The 19,527-nt window shown below is 42.4% G+C and overlaps 1 protein-coding gene across 1 annotated transcript in view; it reads left to right on the top strand.

The window, feature by feature from the left end:
- Positions 1–19,527, top strand: part of SUSD3 (sushi domain containing 3) — a 49,731-nt gene that overhangs the window by 8,516 nt on the left and 21,688 nt on the right. Inside the window, exon 2 of the mRNA XM_083727080.1 lies at positions 19,037–19,225. Coding sequence (XP_083583206.1) covers positions 19,037–19,225 — 189 coding nt within the window. The remainder of the gene's footprint in view (positions 1–19,036; positions 19,226–19,527) is intronic.

Genomic DNA, 19,527 nt, shown 5'->3' with positions numbered 1-19,527 from the left:
ATCTTTTATTCTAGAAGAAAAACACTGAGTAAAACAATATAATATTCCCTTATAGAGGAGCTGCTTGAGTCCTGACTTTATTCCCCTCAGACACAGACCCTGGAGTGAATTAAGAGAATGTAAGTCTCAATCAGTCTTTAATTCAAGGTTCTACTATAGCCATTGATTGCTTTTTTATTAGTTAGGCAGACCAGAGGCCTGAGGTAGAAGCAGGGTAATTAATCTGGCTGGAAAACTATTAATAATTCCCAGGCACTCCCATTTTAGCCAACATACTAATGGACACCGGAGTTCTGCATTTTGGAGCATAACAAGAGGCCTTCTGGGGTCAGGCCAAAGGCCTTTCTAGTTCAGCATTCAGTTTCCCAGAGGCCTCTTGGGAAGTCCACAAACTGGGCATGAGAGCAATATCCCTCTCATACTATGGCTCCTCCGGTGACTGGCATTCAGAGGTATGCTACCTCTGACCCATGAAGACTAGCAGCTATATTGATAGTGTTGTTCTCCATAAATTTGTCTAATCCCATTTTAAAGCCGCCTAAGATGGTGGCCACCATTGCATCTAGTGGCAGCGATTTCCAAAGTTCTGCAGCGGTGTTTGTACGAAGACAGGTGAAGGGACCAAAGGGGTTTGTGATATCTTTTGAACACAGCCAAATTGGCTCTCTCTCGGGGCATAGGCTGCTGTGGTGGTTGGTTCCACAGCACTAGCCATAGCTCAGTGGCACAGCATCTGTGCTGTGTGCAGAAGCTCCCAGGTCCAATCCCAGTTAGGGCTGGGAGAGACTTCCTCTCTGAAACCTTGGAGAGCTGTTGCCGGTCAGTGCTGACAGTCCTGAGCTGGACAGATCAATGGGCAGACTCAGGGTCACAGGCAAGGATGTCTTCCTACCAATATGGCAGATAGCATCTCTGCCCCCAAACAAAAAACCAGGCAAGTCCATTCTATGCTCATTGCATCCATTGAGTATCGAGTAAAGTTCATCAGGTGATGGGAATGGTTCTCATTGAAACTGGGCCTCCTCTTCACAGGAAGAGGGCTTTGTCAGCGATTCAGAATTAATAGGTAAAGGATAAAGGACAGGGTGTCTCTCTGTGTTGTCCAGCTGCTTGTAAATGATTTGTTTCAGTGATGTTACCTTGTGGGAAATGCTTAGAAATAAAGTGTGGGAAGGTGGGGGTGAGCGAAGATTCACTTTGCAAGGCGCTTGCCTACCTTTCTGCCTTAGACCCGAGCAACCTTGTGAATCCCTTTTCGGACATCAGTGTTTCCAGAAGCAATGGTCCGCAAATCTGCACTTTAAAAAGCTGCCTGCTGCTCAGCCATGAAAAGGTCAAGGGAACTGTGCTTCTAGCAATGTCCGTCCTCCCCGTTCCGAGCGAAGAGATCAAAGCCAGGATATAAGTAATATATTACCTGCAATATAAAATGCGAGCACACCAGGTGGGCTGCATATCCTTGCTTCAGCTAGAATCTGCCATAAAGGATAGTTGACTGTGTGGAAAGAATTAATATAACGTATACTTAACATGACTTTGGTGCTCCAGGTGTGGATCCTTATGCAATGAAAATGGCACTGTGCAATGTGTGCATGCACAAGAGGGCAGTATCAGCCGGCTTGGATATAAGAAGGGGGGGGGGGAGCCTTAAAGCCTTAAAACAGGCACTGTTGCAAGTGTCACATCATACTTGTTCCACATTTGTAAGAAATTGGTCTTTTAATGTGGCAACACACACACTTTGGAACTCCCTGCCTATTGACATCCAGCACACTCTTGCACTGTACTCTTTTCAATGCCTGCTAAAAACATTTTTGTTTAGGCAAGCCAATCCAGACATATTGAATAATTTAATGCGTTTTAACCTGGTTTTAGCTTATTGTTGGTTTTGATTATTTTTTAATGTTTTAAATAGTTGTTTTTACTGATAATTTTATATTATTAGAATCATTTTACAGTGGTACCTCGGGTTACAGACACTTCAGGTTACAGACTCCGCTAACCCAGAAATAGTACCTCGGGTTAAGAACTTTGCTTCAGGATGAGAACAGAAATTGCGCAGTGGTAGCTCAGCAGGCCCCATTAACTCAAGTGGTATCTCAGATTAAGAACAGTTTCAGGTTAAGAACGGACCTCCAGAACGAATTAAGTTCTTAACCCGAGGTACCACTGTATTTTATTCCTTTTGGATAAACCACTTGGACGTTTCATTACAATGAAGTGGTATATACAGTTTGTGAAATAAAACCAAATAAATAAATAAAGACTTCTCAATAAGGACTGAACACATGGTTAGCAGCCACAGAATGCTGGGCGATGTTGGTGGGAGGCCGAAAATGGAGGCGTGAGGGAATGGAATGGAGTATCCTGGAAGGAGGTATGGCAGAATAAAAGTAGTCCACACCACAACATTCTGTCACAAGTTCCATTACACACACACACACACACACACACACACCTGCCTTAGCCGTACTCTTCAATACTTTATTTAAACAATGTATGAAAAACTTTTATCATCATTTGAGAACTGAAAAAGTGGGGTGCTTTGAAGGGCTGGCTTGACAGAGTTGTGTGAAAATCCTCATGCTTGAGATGCTGTGAAGCTTTTGGAAAGTTCTAGTTGTGGTGCTTGGCCGATGACGACCACTTTGCTGATGGAAATCACATGCTGCACAAACACAGGAATAAACACATACACATGTGAAGCACCCTCAGAGTCGGACATATGAGCAAGGCCCAAACAAGGAGTGTGTGGCTGAAATCATAATATATAATAAACCCTGTGATAGTAGTCTGAATTTCGACTGTGAGAAGCACCTAGAAAGCAGCTGTGGATGGGGTGGTGAGGCAGCACTACACACCTGACCTCTGGCTGGTCATTTTGCTGTTGCTTACTAGGAGGTACAGAGGGAGGTGGTGGTGAGTCTGGCACAGTGTGAATGCACCTGCAGAGTCAGTCCAGACTCCTGCCAGTGTGTTTGCACCACATCCACCTCCCTTCTCTCATTATCTCCTGTTAAGCAGCTGTGATGTGTCCAACCAGAGTCAGCTGAGTGATGGCACCCCAATGCTCGCTAGTGCTCCAAAGTCATATTCTCTCCATCTTTTACTTTGTTTGTTTTTAAGAATTAGATTAGCTATCTTTTAAGTTTAACATGAGGTTAGAATTGGTAGTGAGCAAGTAATCAGACACAATTTGGGTTTGCCTCTCTTGTTTTCTAGGCAGATGTGCTGATATTGATTGAAAAGGTGAGGGCCATCTCTGCTTTGCTACATTAACCGAGGAAGTCTGTTAGAACTAATTTGCGGCGTTTTGCTTTGCCATTCTTTTCATTACAGTGATAAACAAGCTTAACTTGTGCTTGATCCCTGTCATCTTCCCCTCGTCTCCCAGGGTCAGGGGAGCAAAAGCTTGGGCACGGCAGTTTAATCATTTTTACGATGTGCAAAGGCTTCCCGGTTATCTTATGCATATTCCTGCCTTGCCAAACAACAGTGTTCGCACGTTTGCCACAACATTTATTTGCCAAGGTTGGTGTGCGATTTTCAACAGGGTAGGGATCACCTGAACGTGCATTGTCCATATTATTTTGGATGATGGTATAATTATGATCCCATCTTATAGGCATAGGGCAGGGCTGTTGGGAGCTGAAATGGTATCTGCTTTATTGTACAAGCTTAAGTGTATATGATTTGCACAATGATTGCACGTACGAGCATTTCATGTAGATTTCTGGGCGGGAGTCCAGCCGGATGTCCACCTCTCTGGTCAATACAACTGACTGCCTACATGATTCTTACATGAGCAAACTGTAAACATGAAGGCTCTGTATGCATAGTGCAAAAGGCAGCCTCCCTACATATTAGTAGTAAGAACAGCCATTGTATGAATAGTGCTAGTGCTGTGGTACTAATAGATCAATCACCACCTCCCAGCCTAACCCACCTCAAAAGGTTGTTATGAGAATAAATAGAAGGGAAGGAAGAATAGTGTACACCATTCTGAACAACTTGGAGGAACTGTAGGATATAAATGGCATAGTAAATAAATATGTACAAATGCTCTTGTTCATCTTAAAAGATGGCTGACTAATTGGTCACGATACTCAGTGATGGCTACTGCAGATCATTCAAAAGAACAGACCATAGGTTTACTAATTCTCTGCGATGAAAAGTACAATTCTTGTTACCTTTCCTGTTCTGGTGAAGCTTTTTGGTTTCTGTCATAATATGAACCGATCCACTCCTATGCTTCCACTATTTTTAGTGCAGGAATTCATGTGGCCACCTCCTCTGGGTTCAGTAAAGTACATTTCTGTTCTAGCGGTTCTGTAATGGAGGTCAAAATGGTGCGAAAAGAATGAGCCTTGCTTAGCCTTGAGCTGGGTCAGCTTGAAAATTCAGAAACGAAAAATTGGCTTACATCTTCACCTTCCTCCCACAGAGAACGTTTCCCTCGTCTGGCACGATCCAGTCTGACGGATGTCATGTCACTCTTGCATCAGCATGGTCATGTTGCCATTGTGAGATTCTGTAGATGCACCATGGGCGTTATTTGGGGTGCTGAACAGCATTCAAATATAATAGCTTCCATGTTGTAAAAAGTTGAAATAAAAGGAAGCCCTGTGGAACTCTTTTCTTAGAAAGTGGGCTTGTGAGATTTACTATTTCTTTTCCAGAAAGAAAGAAGCTTGGCTGTTAAGACTGGGATCTTCTGTTGTTTTCATGTCGTACATCTTTTGCAGCTCCAAGGTCTACAGATTAAAGCAAAACAAATGCAAACTATTAGAAGTTTTTACATTGTGTGTGTTCAGATAATATTTTCTGTTCTTCCTTTTGCCACCTGCCCCAGTAGTGCATACATTAAACCAGGTGTGGGTTACCTGTGACCCTCCAAATATTAAATCATGTGGATGGTGAACCTTTGACCTTCCAGCTCATCAGCCCCAGCCAGCATGACCAATGGTTAGGGGCAATGGAAGCTGTAGTGCAGCAAGTATTTGGAGGGGCACAAGGACCTCATCCCTGCTGTAAGTTTCTAGACAGCTGGCTCTAACTGGTATGGAGGGTGGAATAAATGCATCTGTTGATATTTGTGTTTCATAGAGACAGAACATCCACTTGGTATCAATAGTCCGTTGCTTGTCTTTATATTTTCTTTTTCTCCCCAGCACACCCTTTTTCTGTGGCTGAGATTTAGTTTAAGCACAGCACCGTGACAACAAAATATGCCTCTTGCAGGACAGCACAAATTGATGACTACGACAGCTTTTTTTGATAACATGCCAAGCAGCTAGTAAATGTAATGTTTAAAATATATATAATCTCCTCTGGACCAAACTGGCTGAGCATGTTCAGTGAGCTACCTGAACATAAACCATGCTCTGGTTTGAAATGCTGGATAATTTATGGAGGTAATGTTTGTTCAGAGAAGGACTGGGAAATGGACAGCCTTTTCCATACAAATGTCCACACCTCCCTGCTTTTGACAGTTCTGAGGGGGAGGTGAAGGGTTGTTTTGTCTGCTAATGCTGGTTATACAAAGTGTGTGTGCTGCAACAAAAGGCAGGAAATTCCCTAAAGCTACTGCTGAGGGTCTTGGGCCCTTTCTGCCAATTCAACCCCCATTTAATACTCTTTGTCCCTTCTTGGATTTCAATATCCTTCAGTTTGGGGTCTGCCAGCCTTCCTCAAACCTTCAGCCATCCCAAGCTGCTTGCATCTGTCCTCTAAACCAACCTTGGACAATGGGGCAGCTCTAGACTTGGTCATGCTAAGAGGACACCCAATGAAACCATGACCAATTTAAGGCATATTGATGCCACCCTGTCTCCTTTAAGCATGAGCAAAACCCCATGGTTGGAGCTTCCTTTACTACTGAGAAGTTTCCTTCCTTTTCATGGTGAAAATCTGCTATGGTTATCCTTTGTTCTGAATACTGGAGATGTGACCTAGGTGAGTCTCAGAGATCCTCATGCCTGGACTGAGAGGTGGCATAGAAGAAGGAAGTTGACATACTAGCTGCCTTGCCATTTTTTAAATGCAGCTCAGCGGTAGAGCATGTGCTTTGCCTAGAAAAGGTTCTGGCTTCAGTCCTCGGCACTGCCAGGTAGTTTTGAAAAAGATTCCCAGTCCGGAGTCAGGTGCACTGCTGCTAGTCAGGATTCCCTGAGCTTAATGGACCAATAGTGTTACTCAGTGTTACTCAGGCAGGTTCTTTAGCTCCCATGATATGCATTGTTCCCTTTAGGTACCTTATAGCAGTGTTTCCCAACCTTGTGCCTCCAGATGTTTTTGGCCTACAACTCCCATCATCCCTAGCTAGCAAGACCAGTGGTCAGGGATGATGGGAGTTGTAGGCCAAAAACATCTGGAGGCACAAGGTTGGGAAACACTGCCTTATAGCATCCCTGGGGCTGTGTACACTATGCATTTATTTAAAGCACCCCCCCTCTGAATCCTGGGAACTGTAGTTTCTCCAGCACAGAGCCACAATTCCCAGCACCCTTAATGAACTGCAATTCCTGTAATTTTTTGTATGTGCGTGATGGAGTGATGTGCCGTAAAAGAATGGTATGCATGCAGTGTGTGTGTGTGTGTGTGTGTGTGTGTGTGTGTGTGTGAAAGAGAGAACTCCAGGAGGCCCTGGATACCTGGGCACCCACAAAATTTTCACTGTGGGTGCCTGGCCTCCACCCATCGCCGCTACCTGCTGCTTTACCTCTGGCTCCATGGTGGAGACTGGGCAAGAGCCTTCGCTTCAGGCCTTCTGTTGGGGCCCACTGTGGCCATGGACGTGTGCCCAGGGTGTGTGTGTGGCGTAAGTGGAGGCCTTAGCCTGGTCACTGCAGTGGTGGGAGGGTGTGGGGTGGTGGAACGCCATCTCCATGGGACTGTGGGCACCAATTCTCTGTTGCCCATCCCCCACCACCGTAGAAGCACATCCGCGACCACAGTGGGCCCCAACATAAGCCCCATGGTGGAGGCAGATGTGATGTCATGTCATGTCATCGTGATGTCATGTTGTGCACGTGTGCTGCTGGGCACCCAGAGTCTGGGGACCAAGTCAGTGCCTCTGGCACCAAAACCCATCAAATATGTTTTCCTGTGAAATGAGTGTGGGACGCTCGACATTCTTCAGTCTCTTAACATCTTTCTTCCCAATACTGTGGTTTTTGTCAGCTGGCAAGTTGGAGATTGATTTGTTTGCCTTTGTAATGTTTGTCTGTTTGTTGCACATGGAATATTGTACAGGTTGGAAAGAGGATCTAACATGAAATAGCTTTCAGTGGGAGATATTTAAGTGTGTGCCCTTAATTTTTTCATTTGTAGGTGTCCTTTGTTTTTGGTGAGCTGGCAAGATGTGGGTCTGTGTAATATTTATTGCATGTTCAATATGATACAGTTTGAAAACTGAAGTTACGGTAAACACTCTAGTTTTCAATTTATTTCAATGAGATTTAAGTGTGCGCTTAACTCTTTCACTGAAATCAATGGGAATTCAAAGTGTTTAATTGTAGCTGGATTTTGCTGAGGTTTGTTGTTTGCTAATGGCTTCCTGTATAATTAAGTAACAAACTTATTAATTAATAATGAATTACCAGTAATTAATTAATTACACATACATGAGTTACACATGCATGCAAACATATTTAGAAATGTGAAGGATTTCTGCCACTTTTGCATTCTGCACACATAGAACCAAAACTAATGATAGATTCGCTGTGAAAAGCCTTGTTGCTCTGTTGAGGCTTGATTCATACATCAGCAAGATATTTAGATGGAGGTTAAGATTAGAATTTTTATGAGAAAGTTATACATGCCTCACAAATGCATAGACTGATTTTTTTTTGCTTTTTTGTATTGAGTGCTGTGGCACTTTTAATGGAACTCTTTTACGGTTATTGGAAATGTTGAACATTATTTAAACATTATCCCCAGATAACATGTCGGCTTCACTAAGGGCATGGGAAAGTTAACTTTTCTCTTCATTGCTGCTTCCATTTGAAAATATGGGTTGTAGTTAATAGGTACCATTTGGCACTGTCTCCAGAAGTAGCATGGTTGGCTGCACACATTTAACAAATGAGAGGCTATTCATGAGTACAGGTAGAGAATAATGATTAGGGCTGAGCCAAATGTTCTTCTGGTTTGCTTTTTGCCTCAGAAGCAGAAATTTGGGGTGTCTGGCCCTATCCCTGTGTTTAATCTTTAATCCTGCATTTTTTCATGGTTTCTAGTAGCAACTTATATGTTTCCATTCTCTCATGGTGCTTCAGCACCACTTTATATATGTTTTTGAAATAATCAGTTTTATTTCTTCTTGAGTGGCATTATCCAATAAGCTGGGCTTGCCATATTTCAAAAAGGGGAAATCTGTTTTTGGCCAAAGTTACTGAGCTTTTTCTGCAAAATCTCAAAAACAAAAAAGAGAGAAGTATTTTGCCTATTTTTGAGAGCCAGCATGGTGTAGTGGTTAAGAGCGGTAGTCTCGTAATCTGGTGAACCGGGTTTGCTTCCCTGCTCCTCCACATGCAGCTGCTGGGTGACCTTGGGCTAGTCACACTTCTTTGAAGTCTTTCAGCCCCACTCACCTCACAGAGTGTTTGTTGTGGGGGAGGAAGGGAAAAGGAGATTGTCAGCCGCTTTGAGACTCCTTAAGGGGAGTGATAAAGCCGGATATCAAATCCAAACTCTTCTATTTGGGGCGGAAATTGCGGGGGGGGGGGGGAATCAACACTTCCAATATGGACATTTTTGCCGCTGTCAGATAATTCTGCCCAGACACCATTTTTGACGGGCGGATACCGGCTATGTCTGGAAAATTTTGGGTGTATGGCAGCCCTAAATAAACTGGACACTGGATGGTGATGTCTTTGTGCTAGTAATCCAATCAGATTTGGCTATATCCTGATGTCTTTGAGGGCAAATGAAGTAGGGGGAGCACTTATAATATAGATTACAGACAATACTAACCAATCAAGGATCACACTGGCCCATTAACAATTTAATTGCCTTTTGCAGTGATCCCTGGAAAAAACAATCCCAAGGGGTAGGGCTCCTGTTTGACACTTGACCATACGAAACTGCCTTATATGAAGTCAGATTGTTTTCTTTGTCCACCCAACCCACTATTGTCTACTCCGACTGGTGCCTTATTCTGCAGGAGCTTAAGGCTCACAATTATAACCTTCCATCATAGGTTGTTGCTACAGCCCCTTGATCTATTGCTCATTGAATGCAACATCTGCTTCTTTCTGTCCCCTATGAACCACACACACAACTCCTAATCTGCTCTGGAGGCTTGGGGAACCCAAGAGGAGGTAGAGGAAGGTCCACTCCTGTGACATTCAGTATAACCCATGGATGCTCTGTGGACAATCAATGGGTTGCGGTTAGGTTGCGGTCTTCCACCATCATCTCAATGCCCCTGTACATGATGATTGCGCACAGTATTTAGTCACCCTCATTGGGCTATTAGACTGTGCTGATATTTGGGGTGGGGAAAATACTTCTGCTTCAAGTCCATGTACTGGTTCTTAGGATGATGAACAAGCAGTCGTGTTCTTCTGTTTCAGAGCTTGTTTTCAGTTCAATCCTCTTTAGACTTTCTGTTTAAAAGCATAGAAATTAAGTGATTCGGTAAATACTTCATCTTTCTACTCTCTATTTACTTTACAGTGGAATGATTGAAAGTATATAACGTGATTAAATTGTCCCCAGTGGCAAAGGAAGAAAACTCAAGAGTTAGCAACTAGTGATATATGTTAATTGCAAAAGAAATGAATGAAAGAATGGGCACTTTACATCTCTTCTGTGAGTAATTCAGATTTGCAGATGGCATTGCACAGAAGCATAATTGTTCCGACAATACCCGTTGCAGCCTATTTTTAACTAGAAAATAACAGTCAAGATGTAACTCTATAACACCTTTTGGATTTCCTTTAATTAGACCATCTCTGTAATTATCTGAGGTGTTTTATTATAAGTCAGTTTTTCTATGCTGTTGATGGATGTTTTGATGCATTCAGAGGTTTTCATCTTTAAATAGACTAATTTGGCTGTTTTTTTCTTCTTCAAACGGTTGAAGTCAGCAAAGGAAGGACAGGAAGATTCAGTTTCCATGCTGCTCCATGACAGAGAACAACATCTTATTGAACATCTGGCTTCGATGTACATAATAAAACTTAGCAGCTGGAAGGAACAAACCCACTCCTCAGAAAGTAAGATAAAAGACACAGGAAAGAATCTCCCTGTCAAGATTCCACATGCTCTGACAAGGGAAGACGCACTAGTCTCTCTTTCAGTTGAAATACTGAAAATTTCTTTAGGAGATTCTTAGCTCATAACGGGCTTACAATACAGAAGCACAGATTTCACCTGAACATTGGGAGAAACTTCTAGAGCAGGGAGGGTAGGACTTTCTTTTCAGCCTGAAGGCCACAGGACCTTCTAGGCAATCTTCTGGGGTCACATGGGCAGGGCCAGAAGCCAAAGTGGTTGGAGCAACAAATACTAATTTACTCACACAGCCCTCACTACCCTTTCTTCCAGTCAAGCAAGACGCATTAACGGAGTTCAAGGACACATTCTAGACAGGCAGAAACACTCAATGATGGAGCAAAGCAGGAATGGTGAGGGATATAGCCTGAGGGTAGTTCAGAGGGCCACACAGAGAGGCCTGGAGGGCCACATGCAGCCCCTGGGCTTGAGGGTTTCCAGACCCATTTTTGTTTTTGAAGGGGCAAGCTCTTCCAAAATGACACCAATTACCTCCTAGAGTGGTAGTGGGTTCAGCCTTGCTGGAAGTCTTCAAGCAAAAGTTGGGTCAACCATCTGATGGGATTCCTCTAACTCTGGATTTTCTGCATCAGTTGTGGACTTAGACCAGGCATAGGCAAACTCAGCCATCCAGATGTTTTGAGACTACAATTCCCATCATCTCTGACCACTGGTTCTGTTAGCTAGGGATGATGGGAGTTGTAGTCCCAAAACACCTGGAGGGCTGAGTTTGCCTATGCCTGACTTAGACTAAGTAACCTACAGGCCCCAAAGATTTTGGCTGTTTACATCTATTCCATTTTATTCTAGAGTCAATGGAAACTGGGCACTCCGTTGTTCTACCTAGTCCACTCATGTAATCTAGAGATCTACTGCATATTTTTTGGCCCCCAAAAGCACTTATTGAGAAACTGTTTTCATTCTGACTGACTCTGCATTACCCCACAATGCATCCATTGAAAACAGATGTAGGCAGTACTGGTAATAGGGATGTGTGTATAAGTGTCCACTCCTATCCAGTGATGTTGTGAATGGGCATATACCAAGTCTGCAGTTGCCACTCTTTCTTCATTCCCCATGCGCAGGGTGGGAAAGGCATGAACAACCCAATCAAGGGGAGGATTTTCAAATGCTGATCAAGAAACCATACCCACCCTTGTGGAAGGCAGTCTCTAGAATCCATCCACATTGAAAACAGCATGTTGAGGACAAGTGCGAATGCGTCGGGATTGAGAAAAAACATTTTTGTGCTACAAAATGGTTAGTGTGTACACAGCCTCTGTGTTGTGGATGTGAAATTGAGATTTCCCTGTTGTAGTAAATTGTCTTGAGAGGATAACTTTTTAATTATTTGCTCAGATGTATAGCCTACCTAACACCTGCTGGTTCAGCTGGATAACATTTCCTCATAACGCTCGATGTGATTTGAGGATTATCTGCATAGATACAATGTATTTGCTATGGTTGAAGAACAATATGAAACTGTGCTTTTGCGTGAAATTGTGTTTATGCCAACAGCAGTAGAACCCAGTGAAATTAGGAGTACCTGGTGAATAACATCTCCCGTAAGGGGCTATGCTAGCTGGGCATGTACCCTTCTAACTGTGGGGAATCCTAGGAGTCATCTAATTATTTGAGGTTGTACAAGCAAATAAGTTCGCCCCTATCACCTTTATCCATGAAGACCGTGCAATTTGTGCGGCTCAATGGTGGCGTAATATATTGTCTGTTTATTTCAGCTGTTTTTATGCCACAGGGCACAAGGGTTTCTAAGCGGTGTTCAGAAGGGTTACGTAAAGCATACGGTAGATAAAACCAATTTAAAACTACATAATAATAAAATAAAAAAGGCAGCCCTGTTTAGGGAAGTTTTTAATGTGTGACATTTTAATGTATTTTTAATCTTGGAAGCTGCCCAGAGTGGCTGGGGAAACCCAGCCAGATGGGTGGGGCACAAATAATAAATTGTTGTTGTTGTTGTTAGCATCTTTAAAATGCCTGCTGAAATGGAAAGGACTTGATGAAGCACCTGAAGTTTGACCTGTCTGATCTCAACCAGGAGGTAGATCCACAGAACTGGGCCCACAACGCTGAGTAGGATAGCATTATCATCAATGGGTTGTTCTCGTCTTCTCTGTGTTTGGGCTCTGTGTGCAAATGATACTGACACCTTTTGCCTTGCCTTTTGGATTTACTTTTTTTACTAAGAGTCACTGCTCCCCAACACCTAGTGGTTACTTTTCCTTTACCCTGCATCTGTGTGTGCGCATCCCCCTACCAGCTAAGGATAACACTTCGCACTGCTTGGGCTCTAATCCACAAAAGTGCACCATAGATAGAATCTTTTAAGGGCCTGGAATTTGGTAATTGAGCGATGGTTGCTAAAGTCAGGATGGAATAACATATCTTCAAGACCTTATATTAAAACAACACAGATATTTGCTTACTGAGAAGCTGAGAGTGTTGCAGACTGGACTGAATCTGCCCTGAGATCAACTGAGGAAGGGCTGTATACAAATTTAATAATAGTAATAATAATAAAATGCCTGTGCAGCTCCTCATTGGTTCTGTGGGTCCTCCCCCTAGAATATACTTTTCAGAGGGCATAGGAGGACTGAAGGAGAGAGGAAAGTCTAGGAAGATCAGCTATGTGAGCAGCCTCCTTCTGGTCATGCAACTTTTGGGTGCAACCTATTGTGTCTATTATAATTAAACTTCCACAAACTAATTAGGATTTTAATTAGTGTTATTCTTCCATTAATTGCCCATCTTTTAAAGGAATTTTCCATTTGTCTTTTTCTGTCCCTTTTTCTGTTGGTACCATACAAATGCTTTATAGGTAGGTATTGTGAAATTGCTCTCCCGTCTTTGGTTTTCTCATCAACAAAGCTAAATCCACAGCTTACCAGCAGCGAAACCATATGGTAAGTGTTTCTAAGAAGTGCTCCAACTATGCAAATCATATAGGCATTGCTCAGGATGAGATTATGTTTTGAGCTCATTTAAGTCCTGGTAGATTTCAATTGTTCATTTTTCAGTATCTGGAATATATATGGCATTCCCCCTAAAATTCTGCTCATTCTTAACTTTTCCTTCTTTGTGTATATAAAATTCAAATATATAACTTATAATCTATTAACTTATTGATTTGAAACACGTACATGGCACTTTTCAGATTAAAATAAACCTTTTTCTAGGTTTTTTAAAAATGAAGTTTTAGAGCAGCTAATAAAATCTGAAATGTAAGTACAACATTACAAAATCTTTAGCAGTGGAAATTAAAACAAGAACAGTGAGTTGGATTCGAACTTTAAAAAAGGTATTTATCCGAAGGCAAAAAAAAAGTCTGTGCCAGGCAAGTCTCAGGGAGAACATTCCGGAGGTGTGGTGCCACAACTGTAAAGACCCTGCCAAAGGTCTCATTTATGTTTAAAGGTGGGGAGATCCAGGGGAGATTTAAGTGAGAGAAGGGGATTGTTAGAGTAACCTGGTCTCAAGCTCAGAACTTTTGAAATCAATGGTGCTTACTGAATATACATCCATAGGATTGCAATATTAAGGATGTTTACTCTGGTATCTTGAAAGTTTGTTGTATAAAACTGTATGGTGGAATTCAGCATAGCGCTAAGGAGACTGTTTCATCAGTGCAAGCATTTCAGCTTGCCCCTTATTGCAGGCTAATTGTATCTGGCCCCATCTATTTTAAAGTGGCCTTTTTGGATGCAAATGAATGTGTGTGTGTAGGGGGAATCACAAAGCAAGTTTAATCACACCCTAAGTGTCAATTCAAGGGACGCGGGTGGTGCTGTGGGTTAAACCACAGAGCCTAGGACTTGCCAATCAGAAGGTCAGCGGTTCAGATCCCTGTGACGGGGTGCGCTCCTGTTCCTCAGTCCCTGCTCCTGCCAACCTAGCAGTTCAAAAGCACGTCAAAGTGCAAGTAGATAAATAGGTACCGCTCCGGCGGGAAGGTAAACAGCATTTCCGTGCACTGCTCTGGTTTACCAGAAGCGGCTTAGTCATGCTGGCCACATGACCCGGAAGCTGTATGCCGGTTCCCTCGGCCAATAAAGCGAGATGAGCGCCGCAACCCCAGAGTCAGTCATGACTGGACCTAATGGTCAGGGGTCCCTTTACCTTTACCTAAGTGTCAATTCAACCTTCAAACTAGAATAAGCTTAGGCTTGTGTTAACAGACAAAGCAAAGTTTGCTAGTTTTTCAGACTATGACCAAGAATATGTAATCATTTAAGACTAATGAGCAACCATAAAATGTGAGCCTTTATGGAAAACTGATTCTGTCCAATGACTCTGCTTAGCAAACATTTTGTAAAATGATTTTCTCATTACCCAACTAAAGCAGCCAGAGATTCAAAACACCCCCCACATGTTATGACAGGACCCAAGGATTTGCTTCCTAGTATTTCCTTTCTTGAAATACAAGCCATGGCAGCTGCCAGTTCATTTGGAAGAGCGAATGGTGATGGGAATAGTTAATCCTTTCTTCCCATCATGTGCTCCTGTTCAAATTTGCTCATGGTAGCATTTCAGTGAAAAATAAATTTGAGCATAACGTGAGATTCCAATGCAAAAGATATGCTGATGTAGCATTTGGTATATACCTTCCAATATGTCACAAGTGAAAATGGGGACATCCTTGTGACACCCCACTTCCCAAGGATCACTGCCCAGGCTACCTTCTCTCCTTCCTAGCTTTCCTCCACTTTCTCTATTCAGTCTTCATTCTCTTTGCAGTTCTCTGTGTTCCACCAGAGAAAACTCAGGAAGGTGTTAAAGAGATACTTGGAAAAACACATTTTCTACCATATGTGATCAGTATTCAAGACAGCTGCTGTGTGTGTGTGTGTGTGTGTGTGTATGCTTGTGTAAGTCTGGCTGTGCACTGCATGGTGCCTTGGTGTGCCCATTGGCCTACATGTGAGCTGAAGCCAAAATGTCTTCATTCACTGACTCGGATATATAACTTCTAGAGATGACCCTGGGGAGGAAACCGAAACCTGAAAAATGACAGCTCTTTTGAAGTGCAGACAGAAGATAAAGACAGCGAAAAAGCAAAAAGCTGAGACAGTGATTTACGAGGGACTAATAAATAGGGACAATGCCTGACAAACAGGGATGGATTCAGGATAACCACAAGGAAGAGGAACTGTACCAGTAAAGAAGAGGACAAATGAGGCACTGGATTGCATTAAATTTGCTAATTTATATGTACCCAGCGCTTTTTTTCTCGGGGGGACATAGGGGTACGCATACCCCCAAACATTTTGTGCATCTAACGGGAGAAAAAACTTTAAAATTTTAGTTTCTTCTCTAGCACGGTGAATCATCAGCTCCGTTGCTATCCCCGATGGTGGCCTCATTTCCTGTCTTGGTGTTTCCTGAGTCTCAGACGGAAGCGGGCGTTTAGTGTGTGAAGTAGGAGATGGAATCTAGCATGGTGATTGGTCAGTTTCGTAGTTTCCACCTCCGATGGCAGCTTCATTTCCTTGCCCGGTGTTTCCTGAGTCTCAGACACAAGCAGAGGAATCAGGAAGATGTTAGTGCACACAACCTCATGCTAATGTGGAAGTTACTGTGAGCTGTCAGCTGTGTGATTTACTGTATTTATTTCCCCTGATTTGAAGTACAAAATGGTATTTTCTTGAGTCAAAATGAGAGCACCCCTAAATATTTTTTAAGAAAAAAAGCAATGTATGTATCTATGCAAATTTAGAAGTGGTTATTGACAATTAGCAGAAATACAATACATTTCACCATGGCAAAGACAGAGATATTTATTGATGGGCTACTTCAAGTTCCTTCCCTACTCTCTCATCTTAGGGTCCTTTATCTTTCAGTTGGACCTGGACTAGACAAGCCTTCAGAGAGAAGTCCCTCAAAGAGAGCATTGCCCTCTGTAAAGTAGGACACATGGGCACCTTCATTGGAGTGTTTGATTCCAACTCAGTCCCAGAGAAGAAACACTGAGTCTGATCAAGGAAGATTCTAAGCTGCCTCTAGATCAGAGAGCTAAGTCACTGGAACACCTTTCAGACAGACGTTTAAATGTTGAGATGCTCTTTAGAACACAGGTATTAAATCTTCGAAAACACACCCTTCGTGACAAATTGGCTCCCCTTTTAATCTAGTCCACACATACAAGTAGTAATGACATAATACTCTTAGGGCAGGAAGGGCCTGTCAGGCAAAGAACACATAGCTTAATGGGCCATCGACTGACTAGTCCTAAGCACTCTTTGAAGGGATCAGGAGAAGGTAACGTTTGAAAATACACGGCTCAGGAAGAAAAGCCTACAAGCTCAATACTTTTTAATTACTCTACAAATACGACTGCAGGTAAATGACAACAGATAAAAAATCAAGCAAGCCACCTCATGGACATCATTTTCCGGACATTAATTTGCCATTTGATAAGTCATTTTAATATGTTGTGATGAGTGTGTGTCTACATTTATCTAAATCAGTACTATTCAAGATTTTCTGCACAGTAATCAGCCCTAGGAAGAACAGTTGGAATCTTTTAATTTCTTTTTGTCCACCCATCTGATTTCCCTCTTTCCCCTTTGTTTATTCCCCATTCCTCAAATCAATAAATCTTTCTTTGTTAGGACCAATCCACATAGTACTTTGTCCTACTCAGCCTGGTTGTGCATTCACATTACAGAAAATGAGAGTGCAGAGAGTGAGGTTCTCTTCAGAACTGGCCACCCTGAGTGGCCCCTACCCCACTCCTGTCAGATATAGGCTAACGAAAGGGAATGTGTGTGGCCGATTTATGAAGCTTTTGTTGGTTTGGAGCCAGCAGGTCTTATTCTTGACATCCATGATGTTTCTCAGTTCTTCAGTCTGAACAGCTTCTGAGGATCTGACCTAGAAGAATACTCTTAATTCCTCTTCCTTTCCAGCCTGTTTTAGACTCACACTTTGCTCCCCTTTTTGAATTTTTGGATTGCTATGTGATGGCTGATCTTGCTTCTTTCATCAGAGATCATATCTCTTGTCACCACTGTCCTCACTGACACCACTCCACCTGTGATTGGAGACTCCTCCTTAGGCTGTGGACTTCTTCATCTTGAAGAAACCTATACAGATACAACCCTACAACTCTTGTGGGACCTCACATTATATGTACACCTGTGTGTCCCCCAATATATATTATATAATGTGGCTTAAATTGAACATAGGATCAAGTTCCATCAAAATTCATAAGATTTCCTTTCATAAACTGGTTGATCCCATTTGTTGTAGCCACCCTCTATAACTGCCTTTTCTTCTTCTTCTTTCAGTAGTATAGTAAACAGCTGTCCTGGGAGATTTGATGTAGTGATAAATTCCATCCTGGGTTTCTCCAGCTGAAGTAATGGCCGTGACTGCTGCCAACAGTGTACTTACTAGTGACGCCAAGGACATAGAGTAAGGGGTGGATTGTTTCAGTGGCTGCTCTTTTGGGGTTGGCTGGCAGTGTTGGTGTAAAACTGTTCATGGGAGCAGAACGCTTCTAATGGTATCTTTGAATGCGCTGCACTGCTGTGATCAATTTTACTGATAAGTGTCCTTTAATTAAACGGAACGAGAAGATCACGACTTATTTTAAACTGGGAAATGAGTTGGATGTAATTGTCTAACACTCCTAATGGTTTTCCTGTACCAGTCTTTCATTTTTATTTTGCTGGTGTTGCAGCTGGAGACTTGAGCACCCTAGTCTTCATAAAAACGGGCCTAATATGTACAGAATGAAAGAGATCGCTATTCAAGTGAATCCCAGAATAGAAGAAAATGCCGCAATACTGCTAAAACCTTTGAAATAAATGCCGTGGTTATACAATTTAGTATTTATACCAAGCACTGCATTCAATTAAACTGAATTACAGCATAATCCTATGCACGTTTTCTCAAAAACATATCCCTGTATGCACATGATTATTCCTAGGAAACCGTGCATAGGATTGCTGCCATAATCATCCTGTAGCGGTATGTTTAAGACTAGATGCTTTTAGCGCCTGTATTGTTTGGTTGTTTATTTAATTAGTCAATGAAAAGCATGTCAGTATACTTTTTAGCCTTAACATATATACAACAATGTGAAGTGTTTATAAATTGCTTTGTGTCTGAACATGCTTCTAAGAATAAAGCTTTAATTTAGATATGGAAATCCTTGGCTTAATGTACCTGGCTTTGTTTTCAGCATGAGATAGGGACCAGGCTTCTTGCTGAAGAAGAGAGGGACCACCATTTATCTTTTTGAGATTGTCAGAGTCTGACAGCTATGCACTTACAATCCAGTTAGCTTGTTTGCTTTTCGTAGCTGAGATCGAGAGCTAGTAAATCTTCTCCCTCATCTCTGATATTCTAATGCTACTACTTAGCATTTATAGAGCACATTTCAAGCATGTAAAGCAGTTCTATGCATCATCTGAGTAATCTTTATTGCCAACTCTGTAATGTAGGGCAGCACATTATCTCCCTATTGCAAATGGGAAACTGAGGCTGAGAGGCTAGCCTCACCCAGTGTTTGTGTGTATATGTACACGTGTGTGTGCTATTGAGTTGATCTGAATGCAGGAATTTTGGGATTATAGTGCACATGTGTGTCTTCACTGTTCTGCACCAGATATTAATGGCCATTTTAATCTGATGGTAATACGGGAATGGGCTAATGCCAAAGATGTTTCAGGTCTGCTGGAGGTACACGCTGATAAAAGCATAGCAGCTATTTACTCTCTCCTTTTAATAGGACAATGCAGCCGAATATTCCCACCTCACCTTGGCACATCACAGATAATCCATGGCAATGGTACCACCGTTGGCACAGTAATAACATTCCAGTGTTCTGCAGAACACCAGCTGATTGGACAAGGGGTTGTCACATGCATTTGGAAAGGAAACAGCACACAGTGGACAGCAGACATTCCTTCTTGTAAACGTAAGTATTTCCCCCCCCCCCCCCACTGATTTGGACAATTCTTTTACCTTATCTTTTCCAAGTTGATCCATAACACTGGCAAAGCTGATGATGGATGTGTACGGAGATAATGAATGATTGTTACTGTATTTTTCCGTGTATAAGACGAGCTTTTTTGACCCAAAAATGAGGTTCAAAATTTAGGCTCATCTTATACACGGGTAGTGCTGAGGGGGAACGTGCGAATGGTTTTTTGGCACGAACCTGAGATTGTAAGCGATTAGCTGCTTGATTGCGGCGGGGGGGGGGGGTTCCCGAAAATC

The sequence above is a fragment of the Podarcis gaigeae genome (assembly GCF_964106915.1).
Source record: "Podarcis gaigeae genome assembly, chromosome: 2".
Classification (NCBI taxonomy): Eukaryota; Metazoa; Chordata; class Lepidosauria; order Squamata; family Lacertidae; genus Podarcis; species Podarcis gaigeae.
Note: the sequence above shows the minus strand (reverse complement) of the source record. Positions and strands in the feature narration are given on the sequence as shown.